The sequence below is a fragment of the Vombatus ursinus genome, unplaced genomic scaffold (assembly GCF_900497805.2).
Source record: "Vombatus ursinus unplaced genomic scaffold, bare-nosed wombat genome assembly UNPS02005459.1, whole genome shotgun sequence".
NCBI classification, from domain to species: Eukaryota; Metazoa; Chordata; class Mammalia; order Diprotodontia; family Vombatidae; genus Vombatus; species Vombatus ursinus.
The window spans coordinates 6,834,956-6,859,473 of record NW_020945237.1 but is presented as its reverse complement, the minus strand read 5'-3'; the positions used below and the strand labels follow the sequence as shown (position 1 = coordinate 6,859,473).

Below are 24,518 nucleotides of genomic sequence, written 5' to 3'. Positions count from 1 at the left end.
ATTTTCTTGTGTCGCTGTTATTTCTTTTCCCAATTTTTCTTCTGCCTCTCTTATTTGATTTTTTAAATGTTTTTTGAGCTCTCCCAGGAATTTGTTTTGAGCCTGCAACTAATTCACATTTTTCTATGAGGCTTTAGAAGTAGCAGTTTTGACTTTGTTGTCATCTTCTGAGTTTGTGTTTTGATTTTACCTGTCACCATTGTAATTTTCTATGGTCAGGTTCTTTTTTCGTTATTTACTCATTTTCCCAGCCTATTTCTTGACTTTTAACTTGATGTTAAAGTAGGGCTTTGTTCCCGGGGAGAAAGAGGCACTGTCCCAAGCCTCAGGCCTTTCTTGCTGTTACTCTCAGATCTACTTCTGTGTGTCTGCAAATTTTCAGTTCTTCCAAGGAGATGTGGCCTAAGGAGAGGTGTAGTCACCACTCCTCAGACCTCTGTGAGTGACCATAAGCACTCTTTTCCACCCTGTAACTGTGACCAGGGTCCCCGCTCCATTGTGGCCCCAAGTTCTGGTGTGCTAGTGCTCCTCCTTGCCCTGGGATTGCAACCTAGCTCCAAGTATGGGCAATGCAGCGGAGTCCTGTACCCAGTTCCAGCAAAAGGACCCCTATAAGCTCCTAACCTCCATCTCTCCATATTTAAGTTCTGTTTTTGCCCTTGTCTCCCTGTGTACTTTTAGAAAATCTGTCAGCGGTCCCTCTTTTGCTCTTTTGTGTTTTATTGTCATTTGTTTCTTGTAGTCAGTATTTTTAACCCCATAAGTATCGTTCTCTTTCTAGGTTTAATTTTCCCTTTTTTATCTAGGATAATTAATTCCATTGCTTGTGCCTTTGTTGCTGTATTTCTTTACCTTTTTTGTGTTTCTGTTGTCTCCGTTGCTTTCAAAGCATACAATCTATCACGTCTCTCTTTTTGAAGAAATGCTTCAAATGCTTCTCTCTTATTGAATCTTCATCTTTTTTTCATTGATTCTATCCCATCCTCTATCATCCACCTCTCTCACTTATTGGCAGTGATACTGGAGTAGTTTGCCATTTCCTTCTCCAGCTCATTTTACAGATGGGGAAACTGAGGCAAGCAGGATTTAGTGACTTGGCTGCAATTACATAGCTAGTAAGTATCTGAGGCCGGATTTGAATTTGGGTCTTCCTGACTCCAAGCCTGGTGCTGTATCCACTGAGTCACCTAGCTGCCCACCTTGCATTTTGCTAAGCTGATTCCTTCCCTGCTGCCTGAAAACATGCTCTCCTTTTCCTTAAACATGTGTCTCCCTCTTCCTAAAAAAAAAAAAAAAAGCTCCTCTTGATCCGTTCATCCCCGGTAACTCTCTTTTCGTCACTACACTCCTTGAGAAGACTGTCTTTAATCAGAGTCTCCAATTCTTTTCCTCTGGCTATCGTCCTGTATCTCTCCTCCCTTTCATGACTAACCTCCTTGAGAAGGCTGTCTCCAATTGGTGCCTCCATGTCCTTGCCTCTCCCTATCTTTTAAACTTTCTACAATATGACTTCTAACCTCATCATTCTGCTGAAACTGTTGTCTCCAAAGTTACCAGTGATCTCTTAATTGCCAGATCCAATGGCCTTTTCCTAGTCCCCGTCCTTGTTGGCCTCTCTGCACTCTTTGACCCAGTTAATTACTGCTTAATACTGTCTTCTCTCTAGGTTCTGTGAGAGTGCTCTATCCGGTGTGCTCCTACCTTTCTCACCACTCTTTCTCGGTTTCCTTTGTTAGCTACTAATAGTGGATGGCCCCCAAAGCTCTCTCTGCACCTTCTTCTACTTCTGTGTGATTTTGTTTGCTGATCTCATTGGCATCCATGGATTGAATCCTCATCTTTATGCTGATGATTCTTAGATCTGCTCATCCAGCCCTTCACTTTTTTCTAATCTCCAGACTTGTATCTCCAGCTGCTTATTGGACATCTCAAACTGGGTGTCCTTGCAGACGTCTTAAACTCAACATATCGAAAACTGCTCTTGTCTTTCTCCAAAAACCTTCTCCCCACCCCCACTTCTGAATTTCCTTATTACTGTTGAGATCGCCACTCTCCTCCCTGTCACTCAGGCTCTCAACCTAAGTTTCATCTCTCTACACCTCATTCTCTTTTGCCCTGTCATATCCAGTCTTCTGGGAAGTCTGGTCAATTTTACCTTGGAAACTTCCCTGTTTATGTGCTACCATCTCCCCACTGACACTGCCCCCACCTGGTGCAGGGTCTTATCACCTCACACCTACACTGATTTCAGCCTGTTGATCAGTCTCCCTGCCTCATACCTGTCTCCATCACAATCCATCCTCCTTTCAGCTGTCAAATTAATCTTCCTCAAGTACAGATTTGATTATGTCATACACATCTGCATTCAGTAAGCCCCTGTGCCCTGGAGGGGCACCTCCAGGATTAAATATAAAACCAAAGAGAGTTTAAAATCCAAAGCCCTCATAACCTCACCCTCTTCAGCCTTTCCAGTCTTCTTATAGTCTACTTATCGCCACATACTTTGGGGTCCAGTGTGGCTGCTCACACAAGATGCTCCATCTCTTGACTCTGTGCGTTTTTACTGGCTGTCCTCCATGCCTGGAATTCTCTCCTTCTTCTTTACCACCTCCTGGCTTCCCTTGTTTCCTGCAGATCCTAGTGAAAATCCCGCCTTAATGCCTTTATTCTAGTGATGATGTCTAATTTACTCTTTATGTTCTTCAGTTGTTCCAGTCATGTCTGACTCTTGGTCACCGCATTTGGGGTTTTCTTGCTAAAGGTACTGGAGTGGTTTGCCATTTCTTTCTGCGGCTCATTTTGCAGATGAGGCAACTGAGGTAAATGGGGTGAAGTGACTTGCCCAAGGTCACACAGCCAGTAAGTGTTTGAGGTTGGATTTGAACTCGGGTCTTCCTGACTCCTGACCCAGTGCTCTATCCACTGTCTCCAGCTTCCGCACTGCCTCTGCTATACCACACTGAAGTTTTGTCTTCCTCATTCATGTAAATTCCGAAGGGCAGGGACTATTTCATATTTGTCTTTCTATCCAAAATTCTTAGCACAGTACCTGGCACATCATAAGTGCTCACTAAATGTTTGTTGATTGTTTTATGGGGAACAAGGACAAAAGCTCTTAGTGGAATGATGGTTAAATGGTCAGTGAGTATTGTCAGTAGCAAGATAAGAATTACCTTGTATTTTGTTGTTGTTGTTCAGTTGTGTCTGACTCTTCATGACCCCTTTTTGGGGTTTTCTTGGCAAAGATACTGGAGTGGTTTGCCATTTCCTTCTCCAGCTCATTTTGAGATGAGGTAACTGAGGCACACTGGGTTAAGTGACCTGCCCAAGGTCACACAGCTAGTATCTGAGGCCAGATTTCAACTTAGATCTTCTCAACTCCAAGCCTGGTGCTCTATGCACTGAGCCACCTAGCTGCCCACCTTATATGTAACTAAACTTTATTTATTTTGTATTTATCCTATTTATGTATCTTATCTGTTCTATATATACTTATATATGTTGTTTCCCATAACACCAGTCCTGGATAGTAGAGGTGGTTTTATTTTTTATCTCTGTTTGACTAACACCTCGTAGGGTGCCTGGTGCAGAGTTTTTGATTGATTTATTCATTGATGAATTCCAATAGAATAACAATCCTTAAGGCTGATGACTGTTACGTTTTTGTCTCCGTGTCCACCCTAGTGCTCACCATGTAGTAGGCCCTTCATAAATGCTTTTTGATTGAATCCGTGATGAAGGCCAAGGAGCATGGATGAAGTTTGAGAACTCTGGAGGAGTATAAGTAGGGGCTGTGGGCCATGTGGAGGAACTGTGATGCTCCATGGTTCTCCTCCCCTTGGTTCTTTCCTACTTTCTTTTCTTTCCCTTGGCCAGGGTAGAATGAGAAACAAAGGCAAGGGTGAGGGCAGGGGAACAGGCTTCCCCTTCCTTTACTCTTACCACCAGCTCATCCTACCACTACAGCTTCTACAGCCCAGAGCAGAGTAGGACCAGGGCATAGGGAAGAGTGATGGCAACAGGCAATATGGTGGCCAGGGTGGCAGCCAGGGTCTAAAGGATCCAAGAAGAAGGATGAAAGTTGTTGAGAAGCTTGCATTTGGAGGGATAGGGAAGCTCCCAGGGTGCTTGTATGTAAGGGACATCTGTTATTTGGGAACTGCCAGATGCTTAGAGACCTTTAGCCCTGGCCTCCCAGAGACCTAGAAGAATTTGGCTTTATCCTTAGTCACCAAATTGGATTTTGTATTGAGGGAACAAAATCTCAGCCCTTCATTTTTTCATGCCAAGGGAAGTTCAAAGGTGATTCGGGCACCCGGCTCAGCTTGTCATGAGAGGATGGTAGCACGGGCTGTTTAAATTGCATTCCCTTTGGATGCAGTCCTCACAAATGCCAGAAGAAAAAGGAAACTATTTCCCTAATCTCCTTTCTCCCGAGTGAATCAGACAATAGTCACATTACATTTTTTCCAGCTTGCTCCTTCACAATAGTCAACCCTTTGTTTGGAATATTAACAAGGGCCAGTGCTGAAATAGTTTGATTGAAATTCGGTCAGTGACTTAGCACAGTGCCTAGCACACAGTAAGCATTTCATAAATGCTCGTTGCCTTTCCTGTTACACAAATTCACTAGAGCAGTGAAATTAACAGAAGAGTTCTGTGTGTCCTTCCAAAAAGGGCATGTTTTCTATATTTATAATTTAAAAAGAGCTCTTTCCAGCATGTACACAAAGCAAGGCACTCTTAGCGAGTTTTTTTGAACTGGATTCCTCTCCTCACCCCTTACTTAGCAAGCAAGCATCAGGGCATAGAGTTTTTCCCTCCTGGGGGTAGAAGAAGTAAGAGGAGACATCATAAAGAGCTTTATCTTCACCAGAGACGGGAGTAGACTTAGCTAGATCATGTTTTACACTGACCATCCCACGTACTGTAATTTGAACTTTGAAAATTGTGGTATGGAATCTGTCTTCAAAGGTAGACTTTCTTCTTTTTGTTTAAATTTTTTTTTAATTAATTCTGAAGAACATGAGCTTTTCCACACATAGTTGATTTCAATCAGAAATATCTCCCACCTTTTCAAGGGTCCTTTATTTATTTATGAGTCCATATTATTTTTTTTGTTTTTTTAGGCAATTGGGGTTAAGTGACTTACTTGCCCAGGGTCACACAGCTAGTAAGTGTCAAGTGTTTGCTCTGAGGCAGAATTTGAACTCAGGTCCTCCTGACTTAAACTGTGCCACCTAGCTACCCCGAGTCCATATTATTTTTGCCTGTTTTAATTGGTAGTTTCTGAGTTGGATAAGTCAAAGATAAATTGAAAATGTTTTTTTTTTAATTTCGGTTTTGATAATTAGCATTCCTAAAACTGAAGGGAACAACAGAGAACAGGTATAAACCTCCTTCCTTAACAGATCTGGGAACTCTGAGCCTGAGGGAGAGGAAGTCACTTAAGCCAAGGGCACGCACCTATTTAGTGGCAGAGATGGATCTTGAACCTAGATCTGCTAAAGCCTCCTGGGTTAGCGTTCTTTCCACAACACTGGGCTGTATCTACATTCTGTGTTGTGTGATAGCAATCTGATGTTTTGTTTGGTCGTTGTGTAGACACAGCATTAGAGTCAGAAAGACCAGTGTTTGGGGACTTTCCCTGACACATACTAGCTGTGTGACCCTAGGCAAGTCACTTAACCTATTAGTGACTTGGAAGTACCATAAAACTGTTAGCTACAAACACTATTTCATTATGCTTTAGTAGAGGAGTTTTCACAGTGGACGTTCCTTCCTTACTCCAGCAACTTGCAAATCTATCTTCCTCCTCCCTGCCAAAAAAGCATGTGTGTGCATCTCTATAACTGATTTATCTCCAGCCATACATATTTGTGTTTTTAATGTAAAATTTTAAAATATTACTAACCAAAGTTGTACTCCATAATTGACTTTTTTTAAAACCAAAAAAAGTAAAGATGCCGTATTATCCAAGGTCTGTACAAAGAAAATGATTGGTACAGAATCTCTAAGAGGGTCCATGGAACACAAGTAAGTGAATTGATTTCAGGCAGGTAGACCTTGCATTCAAAGATGAAATGTCCTTTGCCAGAGAAAAACCAAAAAGTGATGTCATTTCAGACTCTTTGTGACCTCATTTGGGGTTTTCTTGGCAAAGATCCTGGAGTGGTTTGCCATTTCCTTCTCCAGCTCATTTTACAGATGAAAAATTTGAGGCAAACAGGGTTAATGGACTTGCCCAGGATCATACTACTTGTGAATGTCTGAGGCCAGATTTGAACTCAGGAAGATGAGTCTTCCTGACTTCAGACCAGACACACTCTATGCACTATGGTGCCACCTAACTGCCCCTTTCTAGCCAGTGATAGGAGTCCTCTATTAGTAGAGATAAGAAAGAATATTTCCTGAAGATTTCATCTAGGTGGGACTAGTGGTCTCTCTTTCCATATCTCTGCTTCTCCAGCTCTGTGGTCCATACAGTCAGCTTACTTGGCCCTCTTCCTCATTTTTCTCCTCTTGAATTCTGGCCTGCATACTCACTTCCTGGAATTTTCATAGACTTTTGCTTACTGCAATAAAAACAGATAGTTTCCGAATCAGAATAAGACTAAAAAACACTCTGCCATTAGACAGTAAGCTCCATGAAAACAGGGACTGTCTTTTACCTTTCTCTGTATCCTCAGCACTCAGCATATTGGCACACAGTAGGTGCTTAGTAAGTGTTTATTCACTGAACTGTAAGCTCCTTGCATGTATAGATTATTTAATTGTATATCTTTGTATTCCCAGTTCCTAGCACATAGTAGGCACTTAATAATGGTTAATTGACTGATTTATCTATGCTTTAATTTAGATGCTGAAATTCACAACCATCCATTTTTTTTCCTTCCACAGTGTTTTCTTCTCTAAGCCTTGGCCTGCTCCCTGAGCGATCAGCTACTCTGATGGTATATGAAGATGTCGTCCAGATAGTCTCAGGATTTCAAGGTACGTTTAGTATTTTAAAGTGGACAAAGGCAACTTGCAAATTCACTTACCTCAGCCTTGCCAGCGGCCAAGTCATAAAGTGTCTGTTAGCAGGAAACATCACTAGCCAGAAAGGATATGTTAGATCATTGGTAGATCGTTAGTTGGCCTTGAATGGATTTCTTTTAGGCCCAGCTGGTTTTTCTGGGGCCTGGGGACTTCTGCTGACTGGCCTGCCTGCTTAAAGTATATCTCAGTGTGAAAGGTCCTCTCATTTAGGCGTGGAGCTCTTATTATTGCTTATTTTTATTGCTTATGTCATTCACCATCCTACTTTCTGTTAATTATATCCAGTTTATCATGTTTTTATTGTTTTTCAGTCACTTCAGTTACGTCCGACTCTTTGTGACCCTATTTGGGGTTTTCTTGGCAAAGATACTGGAGTGGTTCGCCACACACACAAATGCATATTGACAATCTCTTGTTTTGTTTGTAGGTGTTTGCATGTTTTTCCCCCTATTAGACTGTGAGCTCCTTGAGGGCAAGGATGTTTTTATTGACTTTCTTTGTGTCCCTAGTATTTAGCTAGTGCCTGGCACCTAGTAGGTACTTTATAAATGCTTGTTGACTGACTGGCAGCACTCTTCTTTCAGCCTTCAGTAATAAACACTATTTCCATTAGTTTCAGAACCTTTTTGACTAAACAATAGTGTCTGCAAATGTTTAGGTTATCTTTTTAGTTTCTAGTTTTCCATACAGAGCTTAATTGTCTTATCCTTGGTTGTGACAGGAAATCCTCACCAAAGGTGGGAGGAGTGAGCACATTTCTGGGTAAAGGATACCTCTGATCTGAATGGAGAGTTTTACTTCATATGTACCTCATAAACTGAGAATCATACTTTCTGACTCCTAATTTTCAGTCAGAAGGCAGTCTGTTTTATATCACATTCACCAATGTTGTTATTATTATTATTTTGGCCATGATTTCTGTTATTTTATACAGAAAACATCTGGATGTGGGGCTATGCCCCTTACAAATGGGATAGTGATTTCTACCCCAAATCTTTGTTATCACAGAATGGTGGAGTCTCAGAGCTGGAAGGGACCTCAGAGGCTGCTAAGTATAGCCCCCACTTAGCCCTTTACAACAAATGATAAAAGGTCATCAAAGCTTGGCTTGAAGACCTCCAATGAAAGAGCGTCTGCTCGCCTCTAAGGCAGCCCATTCCACTTTGACAGAAATTAGTTATTCAAAAATGTTTCCTAAATTTGTGTTTTTCACAACTTCCACCTCATTGCTCCTGGTTCTATTCAATAGGACAGGAATTCTTACCCTAGGATACTTTAAAACATGGATGGATGGATGGATGGATGGATAGGTAGATAGATAGATAGCTGCCTTCCAGTGTAATTGATCTCCTTTATAATCCTTTGTATTTTATATCATGTTTTTAAAAACATTATTCTGAGAAGGGTTAACCAGCTGCCATGGGGTCCATGACCCAAAAAAAGATTAAGTCCTGCTCTAGAATGGAGTAGAAAAGTTTGTTAGTCCTTCCATGTGACAGCCCTCCAAACACTGCCTGATAGTAATCCTAAGGATGAGCATGAGAGGAAATGATTGAGGGGAGAAGCTTCTGGAGAAGGGAGGAGGCCTTGGATCATCATCATCACAGGTACAGGGGTTAGAGCTTCGGCAGTGAGAAGCTCTACTTTTTCTCAGGAGCAAACAGAGAGGAAAAGGATAAAAGATAGGGTAAAGACATGTGGGTATTCTGAGGTATGGCATGAATGAGAAAAGGGAATGTGGTAGGATAGTGGGTGAAGACCTCAGCTACTGAGAGGGAGGGGTTGGGGGTTTGAGGAAAGGAGAATTTTGAAACTGGCTTTATCCACTATACCTCAGTGCCCCACATCTGCTATTTTTTATTCCTCATCAGCAGAGGTAGTTAATCTAGGCAACAGGTGGCTCAGTGGATAGATTGCTAGACCTGGACTCAGGGAGACCTGCGTCCAAATCCAGCCTCAGACACTCACTAGCTGTGTGACCCTGGACAAGTCATTTAACTCTGTTTGCCTCATCTGTAAAATGGGGATAATAAAGCACCTGCCTCCTAGGGTTGTTGTGAAAGATAAAAGATAATATTTGTAAATCACTTTGCAAATCTTAAAGTGTTACATGAATAACAGCTATTATTATTATTTTTGTTGTTATTTGGGCCCATTAACAAGAACTCGTCTAGATGCTCTCTTACTATGTCCTGTTTATCTTGGGCATTGACTCTCAGTGAACCATTTTTGTCCTTTCCTATCCAGCACAAAGATAATAATTATTATTATAATAATAACTAATAATAATAATTACTAACACTTATATAGCACTTCTACATGCCAGGCACTATGCTGTGTGCTTTACAATTACTATCTCATTCGATCCCCACAACAATCCTAGGAGGTAGGTGCTATTATTATCCCCATTTTACAGATGAGGAAACTGAGGCAAAGAGGATTAAGTGACTTGCCCAGGGTCACACAGCTAGGAAGTGCCTGAGGTCAGGCACTGGCCTCCTGACTCTGGGCACTCTATCCACTGCGCCTTCTAGATCATTTTCCTTGGCACAGAAACTGGAAGCAAAGAAACAGTTGGGCAGCATTGCTTTTTCACTGTCATTGGTTATCATGATCCCATGCACCTCAAACAGCAGCCCTGACCCTTCTTTGACACTCCTTTTTTCTCCAGTATAGTTAAAAACAACAGTGGTAACGTTTTCATGGTCCCTGGATTTCCTAACTCGGCTTGGTTCATGCTGAACATTCTTACTCCCCATACTGTCCTCACAGGACAATGCCAGGCTTTGGTATCCATTCACCATCACCTGCCTTTGCTTCCATCTTGTGTACATCTCCTTTCTAGTCTCAGTTGGAGAGTGAGTTGCCTGCTCATCTTCATGTCTCTCTCTCTAGACAATTCTTTTCCTCCTCATCCACATTTCCCTTGACAGCTTCCTACCCCTCATGGCCTGCTTTTTAGGCTGTAGAGTCCTATCTGTTTTTCTCTAAATATTTTAGAATCTGATTTTCCCAAATCTAGTCTGTAAATTCAGACTATGTCTAGCTTTTTCTCTCCTCAGATTCTAAGATGATGCAATCACTCCCGCAGAGTTCCCATTTTTTTCACCTCAGGTACCATTCATCTACCTTTCAAAGCGTTAGCAAATCAGGAAATTGTTACCTGGAGTATTTTCGGCAGAGAGAAGACTCCAGCGGATGTCCAGCTAATTGAAGGCCCCTTCCCCTGCCCACCCCATCATTGCTATCTCGTGCCTTCAGGCCTTCCTCTTTGTCTGCATTTATCTTCACCCTAACATTCTCCACCATACTTCCCCCCTCTGGTTCCTAGATTTCCTCTCAGGAATGGCTTCTTAATATACAGTGCAACCCTGCCCCCTCCTTTAATTCATCTGTCTCTTTTGAGGAAGGCATACCTTTTCAGAGCTGGACTCATTCCAGTCAGGAAGCTCATCCCACTGCATCGGAGTCATGACAATGCCTGTGAGATCCAGGCTGCTTCCTTACTTTGGGATGTACCAGACACATCTCTTTTTACTGGGGCTTTTTCATTTGTGCACTGCTCTCTGACCCCACTGGTTTTGTGGCAGAGGAGTCTCTGGGGAGCGCCAATGTTATTACCACAGGGTAACTACGCATCATGGTGTCTAGCTTGATAGATATATGTCAGTCATTATCTCCCTCCCTTTTCTTTTTCAATTGCAAACTTAATCAAAAGGGCTTTAAAGTCTCTGGGCAAATAACTTTTTGCATGCTCTTGTTAGGTGCATTCCATATCTAGTCATGAGCTTATCATACTTGTATTTTAAGTCATAGTTCATAAATCTGAACCAAAAAACCCTTGCCTTGAAGTAGTGTATATTCTACCTGGGGAAAGCAGTTTGTGCACAGATAAGTAAATTACACACACACACACACACGCACAGGGGTGGGGGGCAAGGTATACATATACATACATACATAAAGTGTACATATATATGTGTATAAATACATGTGTATGCTTTAAGTATATAGGTACATGCATACATTTATGCATGCACGTTGTTGCTTTCCTTCATTTTTGAAGAGGACCAATGACATCATAGGGTGATGTCTTGACTTGTGAGTGAATTGGATTTAAGTGAGGCAGAGTTATGCAAAGTCATCAATATACATGCATGAATACATATATCTATACTTGGTGTACGCACATATATGTGTGCAGGCTTGTATACATTTATACACATATACACATGTATGTGTACATATGCATATGTATATAAATACACACATATAATTTTTTGTGTGTGCAGTAGGAAATTCCAGGTGGGGGGGAGAATGGGTTTGGATGGAGAATCAAGAAGGGCATTGTGGAGGAGGCAGCCCTTCAGCTGAGTCTTCAAAGGGGAACCAGGGATTCCAATTAACATGTTGTTGTTTTATATGTTGTATTATATTTTGTAATACATATTTGTATTTGTAATATATATTATATTTTTACTTATTTTGTTAAACACTTCCCAATTGTATTTTGATCTGCTTCAAGCTTCTGGAGTTTGACACCCCTGATGTACATTCCTGACTTCTCTACCACCCCCCACATTGCTTCCTTTACCTAAAATGCCATCCTTCTTTCTGCTTATCCAAATCTCGGCCATCCTTCAAGTTCCAGATCAAGACCCTTCTTCTCCACAAAGGATTCCTTAGACCTACTAGCTGAAACAATACCTTGATGTTCACAACCAAAGGATCATTGGTTTGGAGCTAGAAGGAAGTTCAGAGGTTATCTAGGAGGGAATGGGAGGAGGAAGAGCATCCCAGGCATGGAGAAATGGAAAGGTCCTTTATGGGGGACAGAGAGTAAGCCTGTTTGGCTAAATCCCAGAGTACATGAAGAAAAGTAATGGGAAATCATCCTGGGAAAGGAGGCTGGAGCCAGATTTTGGAAGACTTGAAATGTCCAACAGAGGAGTTTGTACTTTATGCTCAAGGCTGTAGGGAATCCTTGCCCTTGAGAAGGGTGATGACGTCAGACTCACCCACTGGTAATGCCCTTGTGAAAGGTGTCTGGAGGATGGGTCATAGGGAGGAGAGGTTGTAGGCAGGGATCCGAGTCCTGGCAGAAGGCAATGCTGACTTGAAATTGGGTGATGACCCTGGAAGGTTAGAGAAGGGAATGAATGCAAGTGATGTTGGGAGATAGAATTGCCATGATTTCCATGGGAGACATTGGGATGTTTCACCTGCAGAAGAGAAGACTGGGGGAATCGGGGGATGTGATGTCCGTGGCCAGGCGTTTGGGGGGCTGTCATGGAAGAGGGATTAGATCTCTGGAATTCTTTGGCCCTAGAGGGCAAAACTCAAAACAATAATAGGCAGATAAGATGGAAAGAGGCAAATGAAATCATATTTGCAAAGGCTGTTAGTGGTAAAGCATTTGGAGTCGGCAGGGGAGGGGTGGTTGGGTTGGATTTAAATCCTTGCTCTGCTATCTGCTGAGCTATACAAGTCATATGACCTCTCTGGACATCAGTTTCCTCATCTGTAATATGAGAGCGTTAAACTAGATAATCTCAACTTCCTTCCAGCTCCAAACCAATGATCCTTTGGTCGTCAACATTAAGGTATTGTTTCAGCTAGCAGGCCTAAGGAATCCTTTGTGGAGAAGGGTCTTGATTTGGAACTCGAAAGATGACTGAGATTTGGATAAGCAGAAAGAGGGATGGCATTTTAGGTAAAGGAAGCAATGTGAGGGGTAGCAGAGAAGTCAGGAATGTACATCAGGGGTGTCAAACTCCAGAAGCTTGAAGCAGGTCAAAATACAATTGGGAAGTGTTTAACAAAATAAGTAAAAATATAGTATATATTATATAATACATATTACAAATCCAAATATATATTACAAAATATAATACAACATATAAAACAACAACATGTTAATGGGGTTTTCTAAGTCAAAATGTGATCCATAGAGATCTCTTTCTGTTTGAGTTGGACGTGACATGTGTGACATGTTCTGACTGGAACGTATAGTTCCAATAGGAGGATAATTGGCAATGTTTGGGAAGGCAGGTTGGATTAGATTATAGAGAATCTTGAATACTACCAGCCCAAGGATTCTGGACACTGTCCTGTCAGAGCTGGGGAGCCACTGATGGTTTATGAGCAGTAGAGTGGCATTATGGAGTCAGAATTTTAGGAAGATTAATTTTGTGTGCAGAATGAATTTGAAGGGACAGGGAGATCAATCATTTGGGAGACCGAGAGCCTGAGCTAAGGAAGTGGAAGTAGGGATGTAGTGGAACAGGCAGAGATGCAAAATATATCACAGAGGAAGAGTCGCTGAGATTTGATGACGGCTCCGATATGGGCAAACAGGAAGGAGTAAAAGATGACTCAGGTTTCCAGCCTGGCCGACTGGGAGAATGATGCTGCTGTAATGACAGAAATAGCAGAGTCGAGAGGGTGAGCCAGTTTTCAGAGAGAGGAAGAGCTCACTTTTCAGCATATTGGGTTTCAGATGACGACAGAACATCCAAATGGAAATGTCTAGCCAGCAGTAGGTGATAGGTGAACGGAGCTCAGAAAACGACTGGGCCTGGAGGTGCAGAATTGGAAGAGGCTTTCCCTGAGAGATGAGCATTGAAACCCTAAGGATTGACGAGCCCTCCGAGCTAGCGAACTGCCAAGGGGCCAGAGCTGAGTCATTAAAATCTATTTGTCTTAGAACCTCTCCGGGTAGTAAGTACATCGAGGTCCTGCCTGCTCAGCTGATTTTAAAACATTTTTAAACTACTGTTAGACTTCTTTCTTTGCACTATCACCAAGAATTGGTGACTGACTGGAAATGAAACAGCAGTTCACCATAGGATTTGGAAATGGCATGAACCTTGGGGAGTCTCTAATGTAGCTCTTTGTTTTTCCCAAGTAGAAAACTGAAGCCCACAAAGGTGAAGAGACTTAAAGGTCATACAGGTGTGTGCAAACCTGTCTTCCCATTCTCTAGTAGTGACTTTACTTCCAGAATCAAAAATTATTCTGTATGACTGCCAGAAAGAGACTTTTAGTCAGTTACATTAATAAATAATGATAAACCACTTTGAATTTTATCAAACTCCTTAAAATTTTTTCATTGTATTTTATTGATTTTTTTTTGTTTTTGTATCACTTAGGTTTTCCTCTATATCCCTTTTCCTTCCTTCTCCCAAAGACCTATTCCTGATAGCAAAGAATATTTTTTAAAAAGGAAGGAGAGAAAAAAAAAAGGAAGAAGAGAAAAATTTCATCAAAACTGATCAAGACAAGGAAAAATCTGATTTTATATGCAGTGTTTCAAACCTGGGGACTTTTTTTTAACCATAAAAATAATTCAGTAACTTCTGCCTCAGCAAATAAAACTCAAAGGGCTCAGATTAATTTCCCCAAAATATAAAGGATTATGGCCATCCTTTTCTCATGGGTGCATATTGTGATATTCAGGGTGAGCTGAAAGTCTGGGTGTGTTCACCCATAGGCCATCTGTTCGGACAGCAAATGGAGCTTGCAAATTGTGTGGGTCAGGACATTGCATCGTATGTATTCAAATGTGGTACCACCAGCTTTGCATTCCTGGGGAAGTGGGAGAAGGGCTTTGCAGCCTGCCAGACCACCAGACAGAGGCCTGTTAGACTTCTGTTTAGTGGGTCAGAACAGGTCTGTCTTGTGTGTCTAACAGTGCCCATGCCCAGGAGCTGGTTTAGCCCAAGTAAATTGTAACTGCAAATAGGCCAACTCCCCAAAGTATAGGATCATAGAATTATAGGTGACACCTGAGAGGTCATCACCCCCAACCCTCTTAATTTTACAGATAACCATGAATTAAGATGCAGATTTAAGTGACCTGCCTGAGGTCGCATAGCTAGTAAGTGTCTGAGGCAGGATTCGAACTCTGGTCTTCCTGATTCTAAGTCCAGAATTCTATCCATTACCCCACTTCACTTCTAGTGAATGGACTTATAATGTCTTGAGAACATGCAGAAGAGGACCCTTGTTTTTGCTGTGTCTTCCTCTACCCCCAACTTTGAAGATCGATTGATTAAACCTCCCAGACTGTCACCAGCTTCTCTGTTCATTTCTTTGAAAACTCATTTCTTTGAGCCACAGGTACTGCCTCTCCTCAACCAGAAAACAGGGTAAAATAAATTGAATTTCATAATAAAATTCTTCAGGGATCACTTAATGGGAAAACCAACAAGCGGGAAATTGACTCCAATTTTTCTGTGTTCTTGATGACAAAGAAACATGAAATTTTACATTTAAAGAAATCTTAAATATAAGAAAAGCTCCATATCTCTGACTGCCTATAGAATTTTCATCCATTCTTTATGAGAGACATTGCACTATAGCTGTGGATTTATAAAAAAAAATTCCTGACACTGCATGCATTGCTTTTCTTTGTGTCCACAGAATTTAGCACATGGTACCGGGCACATAGGGAGTGCCTGATTAATGCTTGTACATTGATTGTTGCCTGTCTTATGGGTAAGCCTTATCTGTATCCCGAGGTCTCAGTTTGCCAACTGTCCCAGCACCCAGCAGTGTAGCAGATGAGTATCAAGAGACTGGGGGCCTGGCCTTCGCTCTGCCACTAACTAGCAAACTCCTTCATCTCTCTGACCCTCCTTGATTTTGCTTACAAAATGAGACACTAGATTAGAGATTACATAATCTCTTGGATTTCTAAAGATTTAAAAAAAAAAACAACTTTAAAAAATTCAGCAATTCCCTTTTCCAGTCCATCCTACCAATTCACCCCTCCTTTCCCCAATCATTCCACTGTCTGTTCGTTTCTTAATCATTCCCCTATCCCAGACTTTTCTTCTCCTCATTCCTGTCTTCTTTCACCTTGCTAGCCAGCTCACCCATCTCTCTCCTGAGGTTGCTGATTCAACATGACTGGAGCTTCTGAGAAACTGGGACTGTGTGATACGGACCAAGTTTCAACCATAAGGCAGCCTATTCAGTGTCCAGAGTGTAAAAAAAAAAATCCAGGAATATCTGGCCCTCTTCAAGTGTTATAAATGGATCCGGGCCAGACAAGGTTGTAATGCTCCCTGTGGAGGCAGAATGGAGAATATCCAAAGGTAGCCTTGGCAGTGACACAATCAAATGACTTAGCCCTGGTCAATCCTGGTAATCACAGGGGCTGGACACCTCTTCGTTGTTTACTCACCAGGCTTGACTTGCTGTACCCCAAAACTAAGTAGCCACCTTCTGCCTGAGACCATTTCTGATCCCACCTAGAATTTAAGGCTTATGCTTCCCTCCTCCAGAAATGACCTGTATGGATTTTATATATAACTTTAGAGAGGTAGTTTGGCAGAGGAGACAAAGAGCTGGCCCTGAATCTAGGAACGCCTGGGTTCTACTCCTGTCTCTGACACCTATTGAAAAAGGTACTTCCCAAAGTTCTCCAGAGGAGTCAGACTTGACAGGCAGCCAGCAAAAACCTCTGAGTAGGGCTGGAACCAGTTGAAATGCAAATGGGAAAAGTTTAACAAAACAAATAGAAAAACAGCACAACATAGATAATGTCAATTTGTGGTTTTCTAAGTGATAGACAGCATAAAAACCCATTCACTGGAAGGTATATAAGGACCCCGCCTGCAGTAGAATGACTTAGAAAACCATGTGGGGTATGTATGTGTGTGTGTGTGTGTGTGTGTGTGTGTTATTAATACACCAGCACAGTAGAGTTCTATAGGAACTACATTTTAATCTGGTTCAGGCTGGCCTCGGGAATGTTGTGGACCACATGTGGCCTGTCCAGCAGTTGGACACCTCTACTATAGACCAGGGTTCTGTAAACTATGATCTGAGTCAGTTTTTGCATGGGAAGCTAAGAATGATCTTTATATTTTTAAATACAGTTAAATTAAAATTAATTAATTGACGTTAAATTTAATATACATTGAATATAAATTACATTAAAAATGTAAAATCTATTTTTAGCTCTATGGCACACTAAAATAGTGGGCAAGGTTTGGCCCTTTGCCCATTGTTTGCCAATCCCTACAGGCTACTTCTCAATAACTATAGATTGCATTAAAGGTAACAACAAGGGGTAGCTAGGTGGCCCAGTGAATGCAGTACCAGCCCTGGAGTCAGGAGGACTTGAGTTCAAATCCAGCCTCAGACACTTGACACTTAACTAGCTGTGTGACCCTGGGCAGGACACTTAACCCTGATTTCTCACAAAAAAAAAAAAGTGATAAACTGCCTTTGCTAGAAGGACTTCCCTATTCCAGTGGAATCATAGGTCTACTTCCCTGACCCCTATCTATAAATATACAGGGTGTCCCAAAAGTCTCAATGACATTTTTAATAGCCTAAAAATGGTACTGAGACTTTTGGGATACACAATTTGTATACATAGTATTTTTCTATATATTAGATATATGTGTTGCCTTCCCCAACTGTGCCCTAGGTTGCCACAGTCCCCACAGCACTGGACCTGGAATCAGAAAGACCTGAGTTCAAATTTGGCCTCAGACATTTACTGGCTATGCGACTCTGGGCGTCACTTGACCTCAGAAATGCCTCAGTTTCCTCAGTTGTAAAATGGGGATAATAACATAATACCTCCAATCCTGGAGTCAGTCATGTTATAGATTAGAAAAGGCCATCCAATTAAATCCTCCCTCCCATCTTACAGGTGAGAAAACTTAGCCCAGGGAGGTGTGAAGTGGTCAATGTCACACAGATAACAAGCATTTGAACCCAGGTCTTGTGACTCCAGGGCCAGCCTTCTTTCCACTGTATTCAGTTCAATTCAATAAACATTTATTAAGTAGCTGCTATTTGCCAAGTACTGTGCTAAGCACTGGGGATCCTGAAAGGGGCAAAAGATAGTTCCTGCCCTCAGGGGGCTTACAATCTAAAGGACTGTAAACATGGCCTTCAGTTCTTTGTGGTAAAACTATTTGTGGAGAACCCTTTTCACTGGAAAGTTCTGTGATTATTGAGTGGATTTTTGCCGCTGTGAATTCCACTCACCCGTGAATCAGGCGCTTACAAACACTACTACCGTCCCTCCTCCCATCCCCGTCTTAACTGGGTTCAGCTATAGTGGGTTCACACCACAGTTCTGCTCCTCACTTTACCTATGTAACCTTGGAAAAGTCACTTCCACTCTGTGCCTTGGTTTTTTTCACCAATAAAATGAAAGGATTGAAGTAGTTTGTCTCTAAATTTTAGGCCCTTCCAGTTGCAAGCCTTCTGAAACAGCTGCACTTCAGAGATTTGTGTCTTTGACAGGTTTGATCCCAAGCCACTTCTTTGCGTGGCTTGTGGCTGCAAACGTGTGGATGCTGCATACACATACAGTGTTGGTTGGGTCTTTCTGAAGATCCAGAAGCATGGCTCTATTGAAACGCACAAGGGAATAAGCCATCCTTGTAGTTTGGTATAATTCATTTATTTAGACTATAACGTCAGGGTTTCCCATTTATAACTGGAAACTAGCTGAAAACAATTTCTTTTTTATAATATCTCCTTTGTATGCTAACTTTAAAAAAAAACATACATTTTCTATAAATAATTGCCCTGCCTCCTGATTTTAATTATTTTCAGCTTCAGTTCTCATTCCCCCCACCCCCAAAGTAGGGGCATAATATTTATAATACTCCATTATCAGCCTCTTTTAAAAGAATTCATTTTAATGGAAAGGTAAATGACCATTAAGCTCCACTTGGGTCTCCTGCAGTTTCTCTTTATTGAAATTACTGTGCTCTATAAAATTTCATAATGAAAAAACAAAAGCCTTGGAGTGAATTTCTCATTGTTGTATTTATTATCACTAGTATTATTTAAAAGCATATTGTGCTGCATCTCGTGAGACTTCCGTTGTTTTAAGGACAGAGAAAAGAACAAAAATCCCTGCTTATTCAGTCACATAAATAAAGATGTTTTTAACCGATAGCCAGGCTTTGTGTTTAGACAAGAACCCACACTATGTGGCTGCTGTTTCGTGTAACCCATCAAACTGAGTCCCAGGAAAGGGTTCTTTGGGGATTGGAGGGGGACTGCGATGACAGCTCACTTCTAAGAGTTGAGGTGCCTTGTGTGCAGATTCACAGATGATGTCTCATTGTTTGGTTCAACGTAATGGCAGTGGTTATAGATTTAAAAGAATGAAGACCGTTGGGGAGGGCTGGGGAAGTCCCTTGTTCTTTCCAGCCAAATGTTTAATGTTTCACTTGAAATTTTATCTTTTGAAATCTTTATGACAAGATTAAACTCTGCTAGGCTAATGGGAATTATCATTTCTTGGGCAGAAAAAAAGACTGCATTCTGGCTTTCTTTTGTATGAGTATTTGTCCCCCTGCCCATCACACTTGCACACAGACACAGAATATATTTTAAAATGTATTTAAGGGGCAGCTAGGTGGCGCAGTGGATAAAACTCTGGCCTTGGAGTCAGGAGGACCCGAGTTCAAATCTGGCCTCAGACACTTCACACTTACTAACTGTGTGACCTTGGGCAAATCACTTAACCCCAACTGCCTCATCAAAAAAAACAAAAAAAAACAAAAACGTATTTAAGTCTGATACAATGGAATGAGCCTGACCTGAGAGTCAAAAGACCTGTGGCCCAGATCCAGCCCTGTAACTATTTGACAGGTCAGTTCATTTCTCAGTTTACTCATCTGCAAGTGGATGGGGTAATATAGGATGAGCTGAAAGCACTATGTTTGTTGTTGAGTTATTTTGGTCACGTTTGACTCGTGACCGCATTTAAGGTTTTCTTGGCAAAGAGAGTCATGGTTTTGACATTTCCTTCTCCAGCTCATTTTACAGATGAGGAACTGAGGCAAACAGAGTTAAGTGACTTGCCCAGGTTCACAGAGGCTGAGGCTGGATTTGAACTCATGGAGATGAATTTTCCTGATTGCAAAGCTAGTGCTGTATCTACTGCACCATCTAGCTACCAAAATTCACCATTGGATCATAGATCTAAAACCTTGTTGATTTTAAGTTGTATGATAAGAGGGTCTTATAGTAGGCACCCAGTAAGTGGAATGTATCCCAAGACTCAAGCTTCATTTACATAAGACTCTCCTCATTGGGAGAAAGAATGACTATTTGATGCTCTATGCTTGTATGAGGGTCAGAGATATTGAAGGAGAGTTCTTTGGCTTTTAGCTTTGAGAGAGGACATATGTGACTTACAGCTCTCTTCAGGGAGAAAGGTCTCTAGAGAGAGGGGACTTTGGGTAAAAGTCAACATGTCAAGGGACTAGCACCTCAAGCACATTCCAGTTTTCTAGGGGGCTAGCCTAAGGCCTTCAGAGAATTTCCCTTTGAATAAGATTGGTTGACTCCCTCACTGACTTCTTTTTCTCATATATTACTCCTAGTGGGTGAGCTCATTCTCTTTGTGTATTGTTTTATATAGTTTAATCTGTGGAACTTTGCTGATTTCTATTTGTTATCAACTTGAATAAATGTGTCTATTCACTATTCACAGTGTATGATTTGCTGTTCACCATATGGCCTTTGTTTAACTGGTATTTGGTGGGAAAGGTGTCAGACCTTTAGACATAGCTTAGACCAGCTCCTTCATCCTTAAGGAACAAGCCCTTAAATCTTGAACTTAAAAATCATTGGCTTTGTGCTAGCAACATTTAGAGGGGGGAAAGATAGGCTTGATTCTAGTCTAGGATCCCTTCTCTGAAGAGAGCAAGGTACCTGCATACCTGGCCCCTTTTGATCTCCTCTAGGCAGAAATGAAGGTCTCCCCTCAGAAAGGGTTGAGCAGGATGCCAAAGATATCTATTTGTGTTTCACTGGGAGCCTCATTTTGTTGAACCTGTGTGGATATACATGTAAACTGCCTGGAAACACACACACCCTATAAGCACATTGATCACTGAGTCTTAGAGATAGAAAGTGCTTTAAAGATGCTCTAATTCAGCCCCTTTAATTTACAGCTGAAAAAGCTAATTTCATATTTGTTGAGTGTCTTTGTTACCATCTATATGACCTTGGGCAAGTCACTAAACCCTACTGGGCCTCGCTTTACTTATTTGTAAAATAAGGAGGTTGGACTAGATGACCTCTCGGTTTTCCTCCCACTCTAAATCTTATGGTGGTATTACTGTTGTCATCCTTCTGAAAAGAATGCTGAGCTAACCTTTTTGACAAGTGGACTTGCCCCCTCTTCTCATGCTCAGTGCTGGGCAACCATAGGGATTTTCCACCTTAGCAATCTTTGGTTTTTCTCTCTAAAGATCTGTTGATTGTTTTCAAACAACTGACTGGGTTCAGGAGGGGATGGGTGGAAGGGTGGAAGAAGAGAGAGAGATGTGAGTCCATTTTTGCGAACTGTTAGTACAATAAATATCTTATTTCATGAAAATTGAGGATTTTGTGTCACTCAAGTTTGCTCGTACATTTGCCTCTTTGATAGGAAAGAAATCAATTTGATCTCTGTTTTGGAAGGAAAAAAAATCTTCACTATTTAACTCCAAAATAAAAGTTCTTTTTCAGAAGGTTTAGTTGGATATTAATGTGTTTTGAATTGTTTGGTTCTGAAGACATGCTCTGACTCATCTCCTAAACTTTTGATGAGCCTAAAGTGACCTCAGCATTTTAACCATCCAGTCACATTATGACAAAGTTAAATAGAAAAAATAAACTTTAGTAATTATCTAAACTACTTGTGGCTCCCACTTTGTTCCAGCCAATCTAGCCAGTGGGGTTAAGGCAGGACCCTTATTAATGGAGCAAGAGGGTACCAATGCCCACTGTAGTTGGGAGACACAACACACAATGGCAGAAAAACCTAGACTTAAATCAAGAGAGACAGAGATGTGAATCCCACCCTTCTGACTATGACGGCTTAAACCTCAGTTTCCTCATCTGCAAAATAGGTACAATGCCTCACTAAGTTATTTTGAAGATCAAATGAGACAATGTATATGCAACATTTTGCAAATCTTAAAAAGAGCTATATAATTGTCCATTATTACAATACTTCTCCATGCCTTTATCTCCCAAATCAGATTCCTTTTGGAAAATTTGGAAATTTGAATGATGAAATAAATGTAAGAGCATGACCATTTGTCACTATAAAGTTCCATTAAGCTGGCAGTTTAGGATAACTTATGAACCTCCCTTTTTCCCCCAGGTATTGGTATTCTGGTCAGTTTCCTGAAGTCACTGTTTTTAATCTCTGTTTAGTAGTCCTCAACCAAAAGTGTATGTAGGAAAGAGACACACACACACACACACACACACACACACACACACACATACATACACACAGACATACAGAGAGAAGCACAGAGACAGAGACAACAGAAAGACAGAGACACCCTTTCTGAATGGTGCTCCTCTGAATCATCCCATGCATCTTATATGTGGATTTTTCCTAATGGAGTATAAGGGCCCTGAGATAAGTTGTGTAAATAACGCTGACATGGACAGATGTTTAACCCCACTACACACTCTGGTTTTATTTAGCCTTCTACTTTGGCCTGAAAGAGGACAAGATAAGTCTGTCATGTTGCATTTTAAAAAAAAAAAAAGCCTTCGGTTTTATTTCCCAAATGTTAGCAATGCTTTTTATTCCCTGGCATATATTGCACACAGCCCTTGCCCTCAGGGTTTATGGAGTGGGTAACACAGGCAGTACTGTTTGCACTGAAATACATTGGAGGAAAGTGATTCAAATCTCAACAGATTCAGTGTCATGGAAAAGACTCATAGAAGAAATAAGTGCTTGAGTAGGTTTTTGGGGAGGTAAAAAAGAGGGCAGTGGTCAATTGCCAAATAAAGAAGGACTCAGTCTCAGAAGGCAGTATGGACAAAAGAACCAAAGGAAGCAGGCAGCATGTGTAGGCAGAGAGAAGGAAGCTAGAAAGGCTGTGGGGGAGGCCAGCAGCTCATTGGAAGGGCGCAGAGCCTTGGTGGTGACTGCAAGAAGCTTGAACTTTATACAGACTAAACAAAGGGGATTTCAAGGGAGATGCAAAATCTGATTTTTGTCCTCAGGATTTTGTAAAAAGCCTAGGAGAATCAAAAGGTAAAGTAGAATGGAGTCAAGGTTGACCAGTCGACCAAGGTTGACCAAAGTTGTTCAGAAGTTTGTAGTGGAATTTCGTGAATGCATCAGGTGGGAGTTGGCCTTCAGATCTAAGATGCTAAGATTTTGTACTCCTTAGTTCTGAGTTAATATAGTCCAGGTGGCTAGTATTCAGAGAAGTTTTAGTTTTGGGGGCAAAGGATAGAGAAAGTTCTTTAATATTTTGAAACAGGACTAACATGATAACCTAGTTAATCTTGGTTAAGGTAGTCACATTTGAGAACACAGACTTGATTTTGCACTAACCTGTGTGCCAGAGATCAGAATGCCAGATTTGTTCCATATTGGAATTGTCTGGTGGGATTCAACACTTTCACTGGTCATATAGTTAAGGAACCCTGCCCCCAATCTAGAAGTTTTAGGTTTGGTTTAACCTCTAGACCTCAATTTACATGGCTATAAAATGAGACAAGTAGATGGATCTCTAAGCCTTCTTAGAGTTTTTGATATTCCATGATTCTTTCAGAGCTCCAGCTGGTTCCTACTCTTCTCAGGTTCATTCCCCTACCTGTCTCCTGAAGTCATGAGGATGTTAGAGAGCTGGGAAGGACCTTAGGGTCATCTAGTCCACCTCTGTTATTGTGTAGATGAAGAAACTGAGGGCTAGAGCAGTGGAGATCCCAGAGGTACCAGGGACAACTGACTCCCAAACAAGCCTGCCTCTTTTTCCTTTTTTTTTTTTTCGAGGCAGTTGGGGTTAAGTGACTGGCCCAGAGTCACAGAGCTGATAAGTGTCATTGTGTCTGCGGCCAGATTTGAACTCAGGTCCTCCTGACTCCAGGGCCCGTGCTCTATCCACATAAGCATGGTTTCTACTCTCCACTAATCGTTTCTTAACACTGAGTGCCCAGCAGGGATCATACACTTAAGAGCTAGAAGAGAACTCAGAGCCCATCTAGTCCAAGCACCTCTTTTCACAGATGAGGAAACTGTTATCTGGGGAGATGGAAATGACTTTTTAAAGTCACACATGTTTTAAGCATCAAAAGCAGAATTTGAATCCCATACCAGTGCTCTTTCCCTTGTACCATTCTTTATCAGAAATTATCTTTGGAGAGTGCTAAAGTCTCAGAGGGCAGCTAAGTGGCGCCATAGTGGATAGAGTCCTGGCCTTGGAATCAGGAAGACTTATCTTCCTGAGTTCAAATCTGGCTTCAGACACTTACTAGCTGTGTGACCCTGGGCAAGTCACTTATTAATGGAGCAAGAGGGTACCAATGCCCTATTTGCCTCAGTTTCCTGATCTGTCAAATGAGCTGGAGAAGGAGATGGCGAACCACTCCAGTATCTCTGCCAAGAAAACCTCAAATGGGATCATGGAGACTCACACACACACACACACACACACACACACACACTCTAACACACGACT

At 41.5% G+C, this 24,518-nt stretch overlaps 1 protein-coding gene across 1 annotated transcript in view; it reads left to right on the top strand.

The window, feature by feature from the left end:
- Window positions 1-24,518, top strand: part of FAM171A1 (family with sequence similarity 171 member A1) — a 197,083-nt gene that overhangs the window by 112,134 nt on the left and 60,431 nt on the right. The window contains exon 3 of the mRNA XM_027847955.1: window positions 6,901-6,993. Within this exon, the coding sequence (XP_027703756.1) occupies window positions 6,901-6,993 (93 nt within the window). The remainder of the gene's footprint in view (window positions 1-6,900; window positions 6,994-24,518) is intronic.